We start from the raw sequence: 19120 nt of genomic DNA on the forward strand, positions 1-19120 counted from the left end.
ATTTTCTTAAAAACGAGTGAATTTGTTTTTAAAACGCTACCTTGTTTCTACAACTCTTAAGATTCTACTCTACACAAGAGTTATTTCATTTTTTCTGCCTTTTCATATTGATCGCCCGCTGTCGCCTTCCACAAATTTATCGCCCCCCTTAGAACCCAAATCACCCACCGGAGGGCGATCGCCCCTAGGTTGGGAACCACTGGTGTAGAGAATATTACATGAAAAATAATCAGTGATCCATTTCAAATGACAAGGTTCATTATTTTTACGGAAAAAGGAAAGATCTGACAACAATGAGATATACCATAATACCGGCCGTATCACAAAACCCTTGTGCACAAAAATTTATGAAAATCCTACAAGCCGTTTCCCAGATAATTGAGGCGTTCCATACATAAAACTCACTCTGTATATCTATATCAGTACCAGTCATTCAAATATGTTACTGATGGGGCAGATGGGTTTTGTAAATATAATAATTTAAATATACGATGGGGAGACTGTGTATCTGTTTATACAATTAGAATCTTACAACATTAATAACCATTAATCAATACATTAACCGCTAAATACCCCAACAACAGTTCATTTATGTTGTTTAAAAAAAGTATGGCTTTGAAATTCCTTGTCTGCGACTGTTTGAAAAACTTTTGTCAGTCGAAAATCTTACCGACTGAGTAGTACCATTGTATAAAGAATAGGATAGTTAGTTAACCTTATGAGGACATCATTTGACGCCACCAATAGATGGCAGTGGAGAGTTGGCGTCCACAGCACGTCTTTTTTTACTGTACGTCGTAGCTTGAATTACGTGTTTTCTTAGTTTGGTTGCCGAATTACCCTAATAACAGATGGCGCCAAAATTATTTAAAATATTATATTCGAACCTTAAGCTGTGTTGTGATGTTTCTTATTTTGGGTGCCTATAATAAAATTGCAATTTGAGCTCATTATTGTATTGTGTTTTTGTTGAGCTTCGTTGGTTGTGGATTTTGAATTTGGATATATAATTTCATTTTTAAGGTAAGTGGATATTATTACAATTAATATACATCACTACTCTCTTAGTAAATATATTCAAATTATAAGAGGCGCTAGATGTATAAATGCTACAATTTGGAAAAAAACTGTATTTAGCCAACTACTTACTAAAATGTATTTATACAACAAATAATCACTTCTTCTTTTCAATTTTTTTAAAAAAGGCTGGAATTGAGGTGACTGATAAGCACATCAATTCGAATTCTTTCGAAAAATGAAGGTTAAATTAGCTGTCCAATTGTTGAGTCACAGTGTTTATTCTGCCATTTATTCAAACGCTCAGTCTATAATTATTATAATTTTATATCAATATATATATATATATATATATATATATATATATATATATATATATATATATATATATATATATATAAGTTTATTTTCGCTTCGAGATAAATAGATGCTATAATATTATTAGAAACATGATATTTCAAGATTCAAGATACGCCCTATCTATCTATTGTAAAGATTCATATCGAATAGGTAATTTGTGTAACTTTCGTAATAAAAAGTAAAATCGGCAACAATGTACTGTCGGTTCGAATTTCGAAGATAAAGAAAACTTCACATTTAGTTGGTATCTTTCCAAAAAAATTTAGTTGTTGAAAATAGTGCTGTTTATTTCAGATGGCACTAAACTACGGGTCATTTTTATTAAGAACGAGCGTAAAAGTAACTAGATGGCGTGCAAAATTGCCTCAAATGGTTTTAATATTGTCACTGTTCTACTCTCCTATTCTTTATACAATGGTAGTATATTCTGTTTTCCCTCTTGTACAACGATGATTTTTAAATAGCTATAGAATCAAAAGTTTACGGAATGGCGACATTCGACATTGTCCAGTAAAGTAAACAATAAAGAAACATTGTCACCCGGAAAAATCATGTGTACATGCTTTGGGTATACGTTGCTGGTGAATTTACGATTTTTTATCTAGTAAAGAGAAGTGATTCTAAATGAAAGCCATGACATACTGAGTAAAGACCTTATTTTGCTGCACGATAATGTCCGACCACGTGTGGCGAAGCCAACTCAATTTTCTGATCAGAGCATTCAGTTGGCAACAAGTTGACTAAAATCCAGATCTAACGCGTGAGTGCCACGTGTCAAAAAGGCTTTGCTGGAGATAGCCAAATTATTTAAAAACGGGATTCAGAAAATGATTATACGAAATAACAAGTGCCCTAGTATTATTCGAAATTATATTGAAAACTGGATTAAAGTAGAGGGTTTCATATAAAAATACAAATATTGAAAAATCTCTGCAATTTAGTACTTTAATCCAAAACCGTACTCTGCGTCAATTTAACAAAATTTACCTTAAATCCTTGGAAAATAGTGCCGTTAAGCATATTTTAGAAACACTGCTGCATATAAACATCAAACTTGATGTCATAAGCTTTCAGCATGGGAAAGGAAACAGATAAATTCAGTAGTATTTCCAGATTTAGTTTAGAGTAATTTCCAAAAAAATTGCTCTAATTTAATTTCGTTATTACAAATGTTTTCGGTCTTAGTTCTTATTATAAGATATTACGTATACACTCATGATGAAAAGCGTAACATATTAATGTGTCTTTAATAGAGAACGCCAATTTGTTAACAAACTTGTTTAATTTACTGTTTTTATCAACTGCACTGATCATCCACCACAAATTCGAATATTTACGTAGAATGATTGTTGATTAATCAAATGGTTTCCTGGAAAACTATATTAAACAGTTAAATATTTACTAATCATCAACCAATCGCAGCATACGACCTTTTGAACTTCTTATCATCAACATTTAGATTTTCGAGACCTTAGTGGCATACAGACAACTGCTCATTAAGTAGTATTAGGGAGCCGGTGCTTGTAGTGTTTGTTTCTACCCGTGTCAAATTCAGTTATAAAACTAGAACTTCCGTTTTCATTATTAAATGTTCGATGATGAGGGTTTTTTGTAACTTCCTAGGTCTTGTCTTTCTCATAGCGCGATGTATAGCTGACTATAGTAAGTACATATTTTATTTTTCAATTTATATAATTTGTGTAAAATTTTCTAGAAATATTGTCCAATAACGTGCATGCTTTGAAGATAAAATATTAATACTATCTGTCTGATCCATAGAGTCAATTTAAATATATTCAACAACAATATCAATAACATATATTTCCAGTATATTCAGTTTAACAGTAATAACATAAGTGGTTTTCCTTAGGTTCTTCTTATCATAGGATTGGTCTGGATTTATGTATATTATTTGATAGGTGAAGAAAGATACCTTCTGATTTCAACTTTTTCTTATGGTTGTACTAGACGAGTATACTCTAAATACTTTCATATAGTTATTCGTCAAGAATTTAGAGAAATATGGTAACATCATTACATAAAGTGTTTAAGGCTCCTACACACATATTAAATTGATTCTCTATTTTCTCACTCACAGACTTTTAGAAATAAAACTTTTTTCCGAGTACTCGTTATGTTACGTCATCACCATTTCAATTTCGCAATCAGAGAGAAATTTTTAAAGCATCATCTGGGCAGTACATTATTATAAAATTGTGAACATCTAGGAATAAACAATGTGGAAACGTCTTCTGTATTTTTTTTTAAATTATTGTTCGGTTTTCAATACTCGAATAAAAAAATTGTAGGATCAAAATAAAAATGAACCTCAATCTTTACTTTCTCATGACTTAGGAACTGACATTTTTTAAAATCGCCAGTGAAGCTTGTAGCTCCTTGCTTACAAAGTATTATCCATCGTGTTGAAAGATTTAAAATATCTTGGTTCTTTGTAAAAATCTCTTATGAATTTCCGACAAAGCTGTATCTAAAAGAGTGCTATAGATAGATAATAATATAGAAATAATTTTTTTTCCAAATTGGAATTGGGTAGTTTATTATCATTAGCATGTAGAAGCATACACTCACTGTGTACAAAAAATTGGGCCTGATTTGCGTCTCCGAATCTTTGTTGGGGATTCATTATTAGGAAAGAATTTATATATATATATATATATATATATATATATATATATATATATATATATATATATATGTATATAGTTTAATGTATATGGAAGCACTTGTAGTGAATTATACGTATTTAAATTCGTATGTAATATACAGGGAAATGACATCTTAATAAAGGTTCGATTAAGAGTTTACTGATTTCACTTTTGTGATACAATTTCGGATGTGAAAATTAGCGTTAGTTGTGTTGTATCATATATCATATATCATATATACGAGGTGTGATGAAAAACACAGTGAATTACTTACACTTGCACTTACACCTTACAACGCTTTTATGATTTAGTGGCTTTAGCTCTTGAAACAGATGATAATGATTTCATATCATACAAGATCCATGTTTCACGACAGACACTTAAACACTATCTCACTAAAATAGCTGTAGTAGCAGTCCACAACAAGTTGGAGCGGGCTTAAATTTATCACTCCTTGTCTCAACACACGAAGTTATGAAGGGATACTACATATGTAATTTTTAATATACCAACTCCTCCGTCAATTTTTCAAAATTCCACTTCGTATATAATTCAATTAGTATTCAACTGAATGTGTCATTATTTACAACAAGTTTACAACGAAACTCTAAACAAACATTGTCAATAGTCAAACAAATTTTAGCTTTCTGTCTGTTGTCGCAAATTTTGTGGTTGATAATGCTCACTTATAATTTGTTCTCAATTCTCAAATTTGTTTCTCTCACGTTATGGAAATTTCTGTGATACGAATAATATGTCTGACTATTGTTGGTCTCTGATACGTTTTTGAAAGACTATATATTAGAGAAGAGCGTTGAAATGAATTTTTTTAGAATTCAATGATTAATTTTTTTTTATACTTACATAGCTGAAATAAAAGTTGATAAAGGCAGTTTGACATATTTGACAATAAATTGCACTTTTTTCCAAAGTCAAAATATTTCATATATTAATATTGCACATCGTTTGACATTATGTAAGTCTTTTACCACTGCATCATAGCTGCCTCTAAGAAAATTTTATAAGGAAATTAAACAAATTCCTGATGTCAAATTTTATTTAATATTTTGTGACCGATTTAAAAATGAAAATAGGAAAGCTATAGGACTTGCTTTTTATCAAGGAATATTTCATGTTGCATTGCATTGCATGTTGCTATTGTATAATGTCAAGCGGTTTTACAAATTTTATCGATTAATTTTTGAAAATAACATATCATATGTAGTCAGTGAAAGTTGAAGTTTCTTTGGCAACAGATGTATTGTAAACTAATAAATTAGTGCTAGAACTTGCTTTCATATTGAGGTCTCGACATGTTCCTTGACACGTTGAAAGTATTTTCACTCTGCCATTGTAATACTTCTAAAGATTCATGGAAAACTTTTCTACATCTGCAAAAATTTTCACTTTTTTATTTTTTCAGATCCATTAGAAAATCCCAATGTATGTGGCGTGCCTACTTGTAAAGGTATGTGAGGTTATTCAATTTATATGAAGTTGAATCAGAATTATGTTCAGTTGGAAGATTAATTTCAAATAATCCGATTTAACCAGGATATTGTTAAATTATTTATTTTCTTGTCTTGTATCTAGTAAATTTCGATAATTGCTTTGATCTCATTTTTAAAATGATCAATTGCGTGAAACTAACATGATTATTTGCTTTAACAAAATGCTCCAAATTATAAACATAGGTTTACTCTGGTATTTTTATTTCAGTAAATGATGATCAGCGAAAATTCAAATACGGCCCTGGAAACGAACAAACTTACAATTATGTAGTAGATGTGAAATCCGTATTCAACGGAACAAGTAAAAACGAATCTAGCCTATTTATCCAAGGAAAAGTGATATTAGGTTTTCTAACACCATGCGACGGTCTTCTTTACCTATCCGACATAAAATTGAGTGGACACAGACCAAAAAATGGGGAGGAGATAACTGAACATGTTAATAGCATGGAGTTTGCTGATGCTCTAACTACTTATTCTGTGAGGTAATTCTTTTCAACCCCAGGAAAGTTTTTTTCTACAATTCGTGATATTCTGTTAATAATATAGAAATAAAAATTATGGAAAATCAGTAAAAATTAGGAAACCAACAGATTCATGACTTAAAGAATCCGCTAGTAAATTAGGCAGATACTTATAAGAGCAGAACCTATGTTGGAACTTAACAGTAATTTGCATCAATATTAATAAAAATACACTAGGGATTTGACAACAACTAGAAACTCTTTTCGCCTCATTTAGTACTTTCTACGTGATAGATATTCTTTTCATATAATTGTAACATCACTCAGCCAGTTCCTTTATTGCTGTATTGTTATCATTTGCGCTGTGGTTAACTGCATCTACAGTGTAGGTGTAAAGTCCAGGCAGCTTTTCAATTCATTATTGTATCTCAACGAGAATTTATTTCCAGACTTATTAATAGATAAATTCACACTATTTATATACTTGTCATAATAGTTATCAGTATGAATTACAATATTCAATCTTTTTTCTTTAACTGCTTTCTGTACTTTAAAATAAATTGGGCCATGATGACCGATTTTTACTAAATCATTGATAACTAATAACAGCCACTGCAAACAACTTAATTTACAAAACAATAACTACTGTATGACCTAGATAATGGAAAATTCTTTGAAATTGGCATTTCTCAATATACTTTCATAATGTGACATTCAAAAACACACGACGCCTTTGCAAGAGTCTGTCAAGTGTAATGAAGATAATCTTTCAATATATTTTCTCAACAATGTTTTATATCACTACATTGATTTAGTGGCGATCGTTGTTTTTTCTATCTAATCAGGATTCATTTATTACATAAACAGTTCCACCTACATAGTTGATCTGAGGCAGATCGGTCTAAAAGTCTGATAAATTACCGGAAATAAATTTTGGAACGTAAAAAAACTCAATACTCACAATAAATAGGAGATTTACAAAAGTCAAAATTGGTATAACAATTACAAATTTTACTCAATATGTGCGCCTGGAGTGCATACATTTAAACATACAAAATCTAATTATATTTATTACTTTATCAGATTCGCTTTTCAAGATGGTATCATTTATGAAGTTTGTCCAAAAGAAGAAGAGAAGGAGTGGGTTTTGAACTTTAAAAAAGGGATTTTAAGTATGTTACAAAATTCCATGAAAAGATTCGATCTTGATTATTCTGTGGATGAAGAAGATGTTAGAGGAAAGTGTCCCACGCATTACAAGGTTTTTGGAGTGAAAGAAACTACTTTATTGATTGAAAAAACCAAAGACCTGGAAATGTGTCAAGGAAGATCAAAGTTACATTCCTCGATTCAGTCACAAGCTGTTCCTATCTTTCAAGGGGTAAGTATTCTTCACGACATATAATATGTGTAAAAATGTATTTTTCATAAAGAATTGTTATATTTATTTCTCAATTCTTCCGATTTCGCGTAAGTGAAGATAGTTTATATGAGCTCAATAACAAGATGAAATTTGACAATACATTCAATCGAAATTTTTAAAAGAAACGGTATACCGTTTTGTTAAAACAATACCAGGAATGGTATACTTACATAAGAGATACGATATTTCCTCTTGTCACAACCAATCATATAACCTTATATTTATAATAATACTAGATACATTACATTTATTGTTTGACTAATTAAAAGATTCTTGGAACACATTTGAAGGAAAGTTTGGATTCAATTTATATAGATATGCATTATATCTTCTATGACTTGATTCGTTGTATTTCTTGTTTGCTTAATATATCGTTAAATGTTTATTGGATTTTAACAATATATGTTAATAAATAAATTTTTCCTATCGATGTTTTACCAGTTCTCATGGGTTTCTAAATAAAAATATTCGTGTGCTATACAAGATTTCGTTAAGTTTTGGAAACAGTTGGTAATCGCTGGGGGCCACATCTAGAGAATATGACGGATACCCAACTAATTCAGATATAAGAAAACACATTTGTGACATTTTTCTTCTATCGCCTAGTTTTGGAACGCATAATGAACACTTGTACTATATATATATATATAGTCGGGTTCAACTAAAACACAGCTAGAAATACGTTTATTTAAGTTCTCATTTAATATTTTTTACTTCATCTTTATTTTCAGAGTATTAACAAAGACAACATTCTAAAGTCAAAAAGCCGTTGTACTATTTCTATCGACCGCAATATTTATAAAGATATCCTTTGTGAAGAAAGTTATCTGTTGCAACCGTTTTCAAACTACGAACAGGGTGCCATTACGACTGTTACTCAAGAGCTAACCCTACAAAATGAAATTCCAACAATAACGGTTGATGATGAAGAATTGATGAAAAGAGTACCTTTGACTTTTAATAATGTCATAACTGCGAAACCCATCTCCGATGACATAGAGATATCAAAAGATTCAATGGAACAACTGTGTAAATTGGATAAAATGTCCGATAGAATGCAGCTTGCGGATTTTTTTAGTAAATTCATCCATAGTTTACGGCCTCTTTCATATTCTGCTCTGAACGACCTCTACATGCAATCAGGCAGTGTTTGCCCAACAGCAAAGTATGTACTTTTTAATTATAGGTTGGTCCTAAAAAAATTATATCATATCAGTTGATTAGACTGCTTTATTGTGGCATCACACGCTATAAAAGTGAAGAATAGATTTTTTACAATGTATCCAACACCACTTGTATGCTTTTTGTATGCATAAACAGTTAGGGTTATTGTGCTCACAAAATACTTTAGTAAACTACTAATATATGAAACAATGATGCAAGTGTGATCCCTATAACTATCGATTCCATTTTACACATTTTCATCGATGAGCATTGGTCGCTTCAGAAGTGGGTCTAACATTGTAATCAAGTCCTTCGACACGTGATCACTTTAAGATTAATGCGTATATTTGTTTTCGTGCGTCGCTTTTATAAATTGAGGCTAGAAGAATTCAAAATTTGAATATGGAGTTACTTTCTGTTAAAAAAAGCTAATAATGCTATCAATTATGGTTTGCTATGATTATGTATGCTATTATCACATGCCAATTTATCAAAGTGAAAGAGCAAATAAGTTTTTGTACTTTGGTGATAATGTACAGGAAGCAGTTTGTATAGTGATCTATTCATAATATAAATTTGTCATTTAATTACTAACAAGCTTTAAGAATTTTTTAAGGTATAAGTCACTTTCGTAATTTTAGACAATAATATTTTCAGACAGTATCTACTATATGCTTTACCCTTTGTTAACACAATTGGTTCAGTAACTACGATGAAGGACATTGTTGTTGAAAAATCCGTTCCTGAATCAACAATCAAAGACTATATATCAGCGATAGGTTCAACTTCAGCTCCTAATAATGAAATGATGGATGTAGCAATGAGTTTATTACAAGAAACAAAGTTTTATTTAAGTGCTCTAAGTGTTGCGTCTCTAACACATACTTATTGTAACCAACATATCGATTGCCGCAATGAGAATGTGGTGTTATCTATTATGGAATTTTATGAAAATCATTTTAGAGAATTGTTCCAGCAACAACCATTCAACAGAACAACTAACGACGAAGTAAGTATCTCAACTAAAACCATAAAGGTATATTGTTCCGATCTACCAAATATTTTTCATGTTAATAAGTTAAATAAAGTAAATAGTTTAGAAAATCTGTGCTTACACCATGGTATTGTGATAGTACTGTTATGAACTCTCCCACTGATATAGACTATGAAGCCGGCCCTGTTTTATTATGTTATCCAGGCTAAAGTTTGGCGGGTGCACCGGGCATTTTTTAGATTTTTTTAAGTGTTGGTGAATAGTTATGGTATGAATAATTTTTTACGTAAACATACGATTTTTTCATGTACTTCCTAGATTGCTTCATTTTCAAGATATAGCGTGTAAAATAACCAAGAGGGAAACGAAGAGGCACCATCATATGAAAAATATCTATATCTAATAAAATAGCTGGGCGGATGAAACAGAGGAAAGGACCAGGACTAGATGACACATATATGATTTAATAAAGAATGGAGGAAAAAGCCTAATAACAAAAAGCGACGACATTATTAAGAAAATATGAGAAAAGAGCAATATACTCACTATACTCACAGAATGGAATATGAGACTGATCATTACAATTCTTAAAGAAGGGAGACCCCAGCTTTGCGACAGCCTAGACAAATAAAATGAAATTTATCAACAATAGATGCAGTGCATGTGATGTCACAAATAGTAGAAAAGTTCTATGAACGTGGAATGTGATATTTGTGGACTTTAAAAAGGCTTTTCATAGTGTTAATGGGAAACGAATAGAGCAGGTAATGAGAGAAAAGGGGATCTCCTCAAAGCTTATTAAATTGGTACATATGACTTTAAGGTCAAAATTTTTACAGATAATGAGCTATCAAAGGTAATTCTAGTGCGAAGAGGTGTTAAGCAGAGGGACGCTCTCTCAATGACTCTGCTTAACATTGCAATAGACGGAATGATGAGATAGATGTGGGAGAGACTTTATCCCAAAACAGTACGAAGATATTAGGATATCCTGATAACCTGGCATTTACGGTAAGGGATAAGATACAAAAACTTATAGCGGAGTTGATGGGAAAAGACGGTGAAATAGTGAAATAGAGCGTATTGGAAGTAAGTACGGTTTATAAGGAGTAAAGAGATGAGCACCAACATAAACTTGAAAATATACAAGACAGGAATTAGACCAGTCATTGCATATGGAGCCAAAGCCTTGTGCCTGCTGGGAAACCGATGGAGCATACCTAAGAACGTTAATAAAGCACGAGATCACGAACGAGGTGAAAGATGGTGATATAGTGATAGTGTTCAAGATTCAAAGTCTTGAATGGTTTGAACATATACGAAGAAGAGATCCGAAAGACCTAATATTATGGAAGGTAACATAGTTGAAGCCAGCGTAGAACGACCAGAAGGTGACATAAAGCACGCTGGGGACAATGAGTAATGCAGGATATTGCATCCGGGGGGGAGGAGGGGTGGTTGAGGATCTGGTGACAAGTTTGTGGAAGATAGGGAGAAGTGGAACAGAATAGTGAGGGGTACGAACAAAGAGCTGTAACAGGCTGGAGACGAATCCACAGAGCCCGAAAGGGCGGCTATCATTCGTAATGGATGTAAGGTCAATATATATATATATATATATATATATATATATATATATATATATATATATATATATATATAATAGTTTATAATGTATGATGTATTACTTGTATTAATTCAACTGACTTCTAATATACTGTGTACGAACGGGGCCTATGAACAATTTATCTATCTGCTTCGTTTCTCTCAAACAGTATTTATATTTAGTGTTTTGAAAGAAACATTTTACTATATTTACTTGAATTACTCATTGAAAGACATATTTATACTTGTTTAATTTATTTGAGAAACTTTTGTATGTTATTTCAATATAATTGGAAATACCTTATTTTCGTGGAATCACAACTTTTGTATTCTCTTACACTAGATCATGGTCACACTAAAGGCACTGTCTAACATCGGCCTGATGTCAGATGATTTTATTCAAGAACTTGTTAAAGTTATAGAGAATTCTAAAATAGACGTTGGAATACGAGTCGCTGCTGTGGAAAGTTTCAGGAGAACTTCTTGCGATGATACCAGAAGTTATTTCGAACACATATTCAGAACTCAAGAAATGGACGCGGAAGTTAGAATTGCTGCTTATTTACAGATTATGAGATGTCCGGATTATCTCTTGATTAAAACTATTAGACATACATTGATGAATGAGGAAGTGAATCAAGGTTTGTATACTTTTCATTGAATTGGAAAAAAGAAACTGTTCATGGTACGGGAGTGAAATGGCTGTATATTGCAAAAATATTTTGGATACATAGATATTGATGTTCAGCTTACTAAAATTTAAACCCCCGATATGAATTTCCATAGAATGTAGAGTTATTTTATGATAAACTGGACTGTTTTACTTCCATTCCACTCTTTACGTACCCTAAATGAGATGCGATTTAGTTGTAGTATTGAAATCGAATAATATAGAAATGCGTTCGTGGATGATTTATTGAATTAGAAAGAATATTTGTCGTAGGACATGCAAGGGTCGGACTATTTTTTTTCTCTCATAGACTCCTGAATTTTCCAAGCAAACCTTAGTTTTTGGAGTGCATACATAAATACTGTATGTATATTTTTGTATGACCAATATCTTATGTATTTACAATGTCCGTTTTTTCACAAAATTCCATCCGTTTGATCAAGTCTTTGAGAAAAATTAGGTTGGTGAATAAGTAATTAACGTTTCTCTTAGATTTTTAGCAGTAGATTTATTACTATATATTTCAAACACAATTCAATGATATTGTGTCGCTATCGGTCATTATTCTGTCACTATAGAACTTATGAGGTTTTTTGGAAGAAAATCTGATCCCCAGTCATTTTCACAACCCACTTTTGGAGTTACACCATTATGGAAATGCTAGAGGAAACTGAATAAATTACAATTATATGGGGAAGGTTGGGACTATATGGTTGTTGCATCAGAACTTATTTCTTTTCTGACCGTTTTTCTACCAGCTCCAATTGTTTTTAGAGGTACGCGCAGCTTTTAATATGCAATAACAAACACCAAGCATCAACTTTCTTTATCGACTTTTCCATTGTTTGTCCGATCATGACGAGTTTTATCTTCAAAATCGTAGTGTCCGGCACAAGATTCAGCAAACCAATTCTGATACTAGCGTTCTTAGAATCACCTATTGACATAACTATGCAATTTTTAATAAGTCTATGCAGCAAATATTCCTCTTCGGAAGTTAAAAAATAGAATTTGTCAAAATTTGTTATTTGGAGTCTCAATTGTCAAAAAAGAGTAATTTTCGAAAAAGTGGACAGACTTTAATGTCATCTATAGGGAATTAACCAAAATTATTTGTCTCCAACCTACTATTTTCCGAGTTGTTCGTACTTCAGAGCATTGGTAACCCTTTTTTCGAAATAATCCGACCACTCTAATCAATCTAATCCTTGTAGTCGAATGTTCAAGTACTTTACTTGTGGCACCTTAAACAGGTATTTACATCGCATACAAAATAATATTTACTCCTGTCAAAACCACTGCAAACGAATTTCTCTTGTTATTCCAAACATACTGGTATTTTTTTTCTAATTTTGGAGAGTGCTTATTCACCTCGTAACTTATAGTTAATTAGTCTTAATAGCAGAATGACACTTATGTAATAATATAAACAATGGAAAATACTGAAGCAAAATTTACTAACAACAAAAATATGCATAAAGCATATTCGAAATTTTTTCTATGCATAACTGACCGAGATCCCTTGACCTTACAGTTTTAGATTTCAGTTTTTATCTTTTTATTTTTATCTCGTTATTTTCAAAATAAGTGAGGATAAAAAAGAATTTGAAAACAGACAGAAAATGATAGCTGGTATTTTGAACATTAAAAATAATTAGGCTCGGTAAGTTTGAAAATTACTGTATTCCCAAATCAGATTTTGAGAAAAAATGAGACCATTTTCCAGACTATATGCTGGAATGGATATCAGATATTCTTACAGTTGTCGACTTAAAATGATTCAAACTATCGAAAGGAAATTGCAAAAAGCTAAGAATGGTTTCGGCCATTGAGTTATTAATTGGTAGTAGTGTGAGTAGAACTTCTACCTTTATAAACATCAAAGCACAACTATGTACAAACTATTCTAATTTCTTTGCAGTTGGATCATTTGTTTGGACGCACCTTAATAACCTCCTGAGATCAGCCAAACCAAGTAAAGTTGGAATACAAAGTCTAATAAGTGACAAAGATTTGTCTAAAAAGTTCGACAACGATGTAAGAAAATTTTCGCGAAATTTTGAAGGATCTATGTATTTTGAGGAATACAATGGAGGTAAGTTGGATACATGAAATATTTTAAGTAGTATTGACTGAATTGGCTGAATTGACTGAACATTCCATAATCATTATTCTTTTATTATGAAACCAATTACAATACTAGAGGCTATATTAGAGCTGCATAAATTACTAGTTTTTGTCACTATAAATATATAGATAAAATGGCAATGTGATGCAATAAGAACAATCCACACTAGTTGAATAGCATATTTTTTATGACAAATAACTAATAAATATGGATTATTATGGATAATAAAAAAGTATTCAATCAACAATTTCAATGAATGTTCCAAATGAATTTCGTTTATTTAAAATTTTACTGATTGTATGTTAGCATGTTCCTCTGTACACAACTGTCACTATACTCACCTTTTCACTATGCTATAAAATACTGGAGATTACCTTGATGTATCCACCAAATCTTCATTAGTTTGCTATGTATTTGATCACCATGGATTGCTCGAGAGAATCCATTTCGATGTGACTCTCTCGAATTCAGCCTTCTGCTGTACGCATGCTTCAACAGGTTCAGACTTGTCAGTTTCTAGCTTGAGTCTATTCATTATAGGTTACAAAATGTAACGTTAAGCATATGTTAAAGTTCACATCATTGAAATTTATCGTCCTGGTAAATATAAAAACCAGGATAATTATATTACACAGAATAATTTCCACCAAATTAAACAATATCGAACACTTAAAGTCAAAATGTTAAAAAACATTGGATACAAATTATTAGGAGAGAGACATGCTTACATAGATCGTTTTCCGATAGTTGGAGGGAAGATATTCGAGGGAACTGCTTTTTGTTTTAACGGATTTTCATAGAATTTTCTAGGCACCAGAATTTGGAAAATCATTGAACATTTTTTATCAGTTGAATCTAAGTGAGAGTAGCATGTTTGAGAAACTTGGTTTCTTATCGAAAAACAACAATCCTTCAAAATAGGCTTTTCAAAGAATTAATTCCCGGCACCCTCTTGTATGTAGGTACATGCCCACTATATTTATCACTTATTGAGAACCTTCTTTTTAAAGAAACTTGGAGTTGTACTGTACAATACTACATATAAAACATTTATAAATCAGCTGATAAAATCGTATTATCATATAATAACCCTATCTTCATTAAATATATAAAATATAAAACTGTCAATTTCAAAACCAAAAATGTGGTTTTAGATATATCTCACATTAAAAGTCAATTTTCAAAATTAGCAAACTTATTGATGTTTCTAGTACTTTCGAAGAATTCAATCATTTTATGTATCAAGTATTTTGAAATAAAACATTGAAAAATGATTAAAAAGTTTCTCATTACATGTATCAAATTCTCAAAGCGTTATCTACTCTAAAACTCCTCTCTCACATTATGAAAAACTTCTGCCTGAAGATCTCCACACAGCTTTTATTTATCCACTGACAAAGATATTTTGAACAATCGTTTTAATTTTTTTCCCAAATTAGGTGCTATTATGAGTCACTTTCTTTGAATACTGAATATGACATTTCCTAAACTGTCGCTCTATTAGTGACAATTTTGCTTGTTATGCATAACAAAATTGCACTAATCAGTAAAGCGAATATTGTGTAAATTATTCTGGTTTGAAGTGATGTGATGGGTTTTGTAAAACTTTTATTTGTGCTGCTTTATCTAAAACACAAACAGTTTCTGTTACTTACTAATTTTCATTAAACGTTGTAGATTTTTTTCTTGCGCATTTTTGACTCATAAGTGAGAATAATTTCAGTTGTTTAAGTGTAATCACTACGCACAACCTCTAAAATATAATATTTCACAATAAAGTAATTTTGGTGATAGGAAATGGTTTTGGGAATGATAAATAAATGAAGAATATTTCAACAAAAATTTCAGTAATGCTACTCGTATAAGTATCAAATACCTATTCTTTCTAATAAGAATTTTCAAATGTAGTAAGAAGTAAAAATCATTTGAATTTTCAATACAAACTGAAATATTGATATAATATATAAGATTTTAAATTGGATTACAGCACTTGATTCAACTTTAGCAACGTAACTCCCAGATCCAGAGGTGCCACCCATATGTTGATAATCTTTGAGATCTGAGTCCATATAAATGCCTCATTGGCTGCGCTGTCTTAGTTTATTGGATTTTTTTGACGAAAAGTTGTCTATTATGGTAATAATATAGCTCTATGTGGATCCAAGCATCACTCGAAAGCACCCCAGACCTGATTGACCGCTAAAGAACTATGACTTTCAACGAGTTAGCTCTTGGGGGCTCAGTGCTGTACTGATGAAAGTCGTCGACTAGACATAGATAGCAATTTTATCCACGGTATGGTTGACACAGATTTGGAATTTAGCCCAGACAATAAGCGTTATAGTGACACTGTGTTCCTTCCTATCACCTAACCCTTGGTGTCAGCCACTGAAATCCACACTCATTGGTGGGCTACATCATATTTTGGACTGGACAAGATTCCAGGGATGAAATATGCGTACAAGGCTGTGAATCAAAGAACCCGCGGTACAAGCTGGTTTGTGAATCCTCAGATAGGTGCTCATACCAAACTCATTAAAGGTAACTAGAAGCACTTGAAACATAAAATGACTGATAAGGGCTACAAACAAGATGACTTGACCATGCATATGTGCGAGTTTCTCTAACATCGAGACATGAGATGAAAAGAAGTCGACCCATTTGGCAAGCTATGACAAGACATTCATACAATGTATCCAACTGAAGTGAATGTGTGAGTGTAGTGTTGTGCTGTGAATGTAAAAGAATACGAGGAGTAACTATAGTAAAAGTAGCGAAATATTCTTTATATCAAGTTAAGGCTAGGTTAATAAATTTGGTTAGTTGGCTCTTGGGCTAAAAGTGCAGCCCCGACTCTTAATACCGGTCATTAGACCAGGGACAATATTCATCTATTATCTACCCTCGAAAAGACTAAAATATAGTTTAAAATTCTCTATTTTATCCATAAAAAATGCTTGACAAACTAACTTTGTGAGTACGTTGCTAAACTGCAGCAAAGCACTTCACTTACACATTTCTATTTGCTATAATTCATTGTTTGTTTTTGTAGGTGGAAACTACGAGAGCAATGTTATATTTTCAACCAACTCGTATGTACCAAAATCCGCTATGCTGAATTTGACTGTTGATTTGTTTGGAGAATCTTTTAATGTTTTTGAGGTAGGTATTACTATATGCTTGGGTTATAGTGGATTCTGACGAACAATAATTCTGAAGGACCCGTCCGGACCTAATTAAATAAATGAAAATGTACGTCACTTTCTTCCGCTTATAGTCCAAACAAAGTGGAAAACCTTCAGGGATAAAAAGAAAATCTACTATGATAATATATGCATTAAAAATTTAATTGCTATTGAATAATTCCTTTGATTCTTTCTAGAATATATATATCGTCATCTGATCAACAGTTCTGACGGGTTCCCCAAAACTCGTACCCACTATAACTTAACAGAAGCGATTAATTGATAGATACGTTATCCATATGAAAAATAATTATGTTATGTTATATATATATATATATATATATATATATATATATATATATATATATATATATATATATATATATATATATATATAATTAGATTTATCAATATTGAATTATTTATGTATTATATATCTATATTATATATCTATGCAACCTTATTTTTTTAAGATATATGGTAGAGTGGACGGTTTTGAACATTATCTCGAATCAATATTCGGCCCGAAAGGATCCTCGCAAACTATAAAGGAAAATCTTATGGATACATTGAAATGGCGGAGGGATACGAGGCAGAATGCTCTTATTAAGAATCGAGTAGATGAACTACCTAATGTTGTGGACAACTTCGCAATGGAACCAAAGGTTTGTGTCAATGTGAGGCAAAGAAAAATTCGCAAATATCGCAAATAGAAGTTATATTTCATGTTTCAAAAAATCCTAATGAAGTACGATTTTATCTCAATTTTTTAGTACTATTAGACTTCTTTTTCCACGGCAAGGAATGTTAATATAATCTACAATTTTGAGCTACATTATCTATGTAACTTGTTATTTGTTTATTTTAAATGACTTTCTTGAGAAAACTGCTCAGATTATTATGAAATAGAGCGACAATAGTAAAAATCTAAAAAACGAATCTACCATGCAAAGTGCCAACCTCTAACTTACATGCAATCACTAATTAGTACAGAAAGGCGTATTTTTTGTTCATAAGAACTTATTTAAATTTTGAATGAGAATACTCAAGATTGATTGATTACAAAAAACCGGATGTTCCTTGCCGAATTACGCATTATTTTCATTCAAAATAAAAAAATATTTGTGGTTTCCTACTAAAATATTATTATGGTTTCCTACTCAAAGTAGCTTCAAAATGATGTATTACTGGATACCCTTTAAAGATTTCGCACGGGGGGATCTGGTCGCTAGAGAAATTAAAAGAGTCTGAAACTGATAAAAATTCAAACTCTTGAATATTAAAATTAAGCTGTTTTTATATTTTTGCAAAATTTGAATAAAAATAGAAAGATTTGGGAGCACAAATTCATGCACCCGCTATATTATCAAATGTTAAGACTGGCAAAAAAATAGATGGAGACGTTTTTACAACCATAAAACGCATAAGACGAATATGAAAGGAAAAGGAATGGAGCAAATGCAATTTATAAAAAAAAGTGTGAATGGCTTAATAGGATGATAGCAGAAATAAATAATGATAGAAATACAAATAATTCAAGACAATTGTACAAACAGATGAAATATCAAAACTATAAACCAGTAATAAAAACAAGGAGGATAAAAACGAAAGACGGCAAAGAAGTGGATAATATATGGAAAGAATACTATAGAGAAAGACTTAAGATAAAATCAAAGCAAATAAAGAAATAATGTTAACAGAGGAAAAGGAGGACGAGGTAAAATATCCCACAGAAAATGAGGTGCAAGAGGAAATAAAAAAATTTCGGAATGATATAGCCCCAGGAGAAGATGGAATAGAACCGGAACTTTTTAAATATGGTGGAGAAAAACTAAATAAACATATTCATCAACTAATATAGCAGATGTGGAAACAAAACAAAATCCCAATTGTGTATTAAATTGTGCTATTATATCTATAGTAAAATATATCC

At 31.5% G+C, this 19120-nt stretch overlaps 1 protein-coding gene across 1 annotated transcript in view; it reads left to right on the forward strand.

Annotated features, from left to right (window-relative positions):
* The first annotated feature begins 2842 nt into the window (after positions 1 to 2842).
* LOC130901518 (uncharacterized) overlaps positions 2843 to 19120 on the forward strand; it is a 136176-nt gene continuing 119898 nt past the window's right edge. Inside the window, exons 1-10 of the mRNA XM_057812967.1 lie at positions 2843 to 3039; positions 5467 to 5511; positions 5763 to 6039; positions 7102 to 7399; positions 8173 to 8606; positions 9263 to 9614; positions 11548 to 11845; positions 13796 to 13969; positions 17055 to 17164; positions 17661 to 17852. Coding sequence (XP_057668950.1) covers positions 2973 to 3039; positions 5467 to 5511; positions 5763 to 6039; positions 7102 to 7399; positions 8173 to 8606; positions 9263 to 9614; positions 11548 to 11845; positions 13796 to 13969; positions 17055 to 17164; positions 17661 to 17852 — 2247 coding nt within the window. The 5' untranslated portion in view covers positions 2843 to 2972. The remainder of the gene's footprint in view (positions 3040 to 5466; positions 5512 to 5762; positions 6040 to 7101; positions 7400 to 8172; positions 8607 to 9262; positions 9615 to 11547; positions 11846 to 13795; positions 13970 to 17054; positions 17165 to 17660; positions 17853 to 19120) is intronic.

This window comes from Diorhabda carinulata, chromosome 1, assembly GCF_026250575.1.
Source record: "Diorhabda carinulata isolate Delta chromosome 1, icDioCari1.1, whole genome shotgun sequence".
In the NCBI taxonomy this organism is placed as follows: Eukaryota; Metazoa; Arthropoda; class Insecta; order Coleoptera; family Chrysomelidae; genus Diorhabda; species Diorhabda carinulata.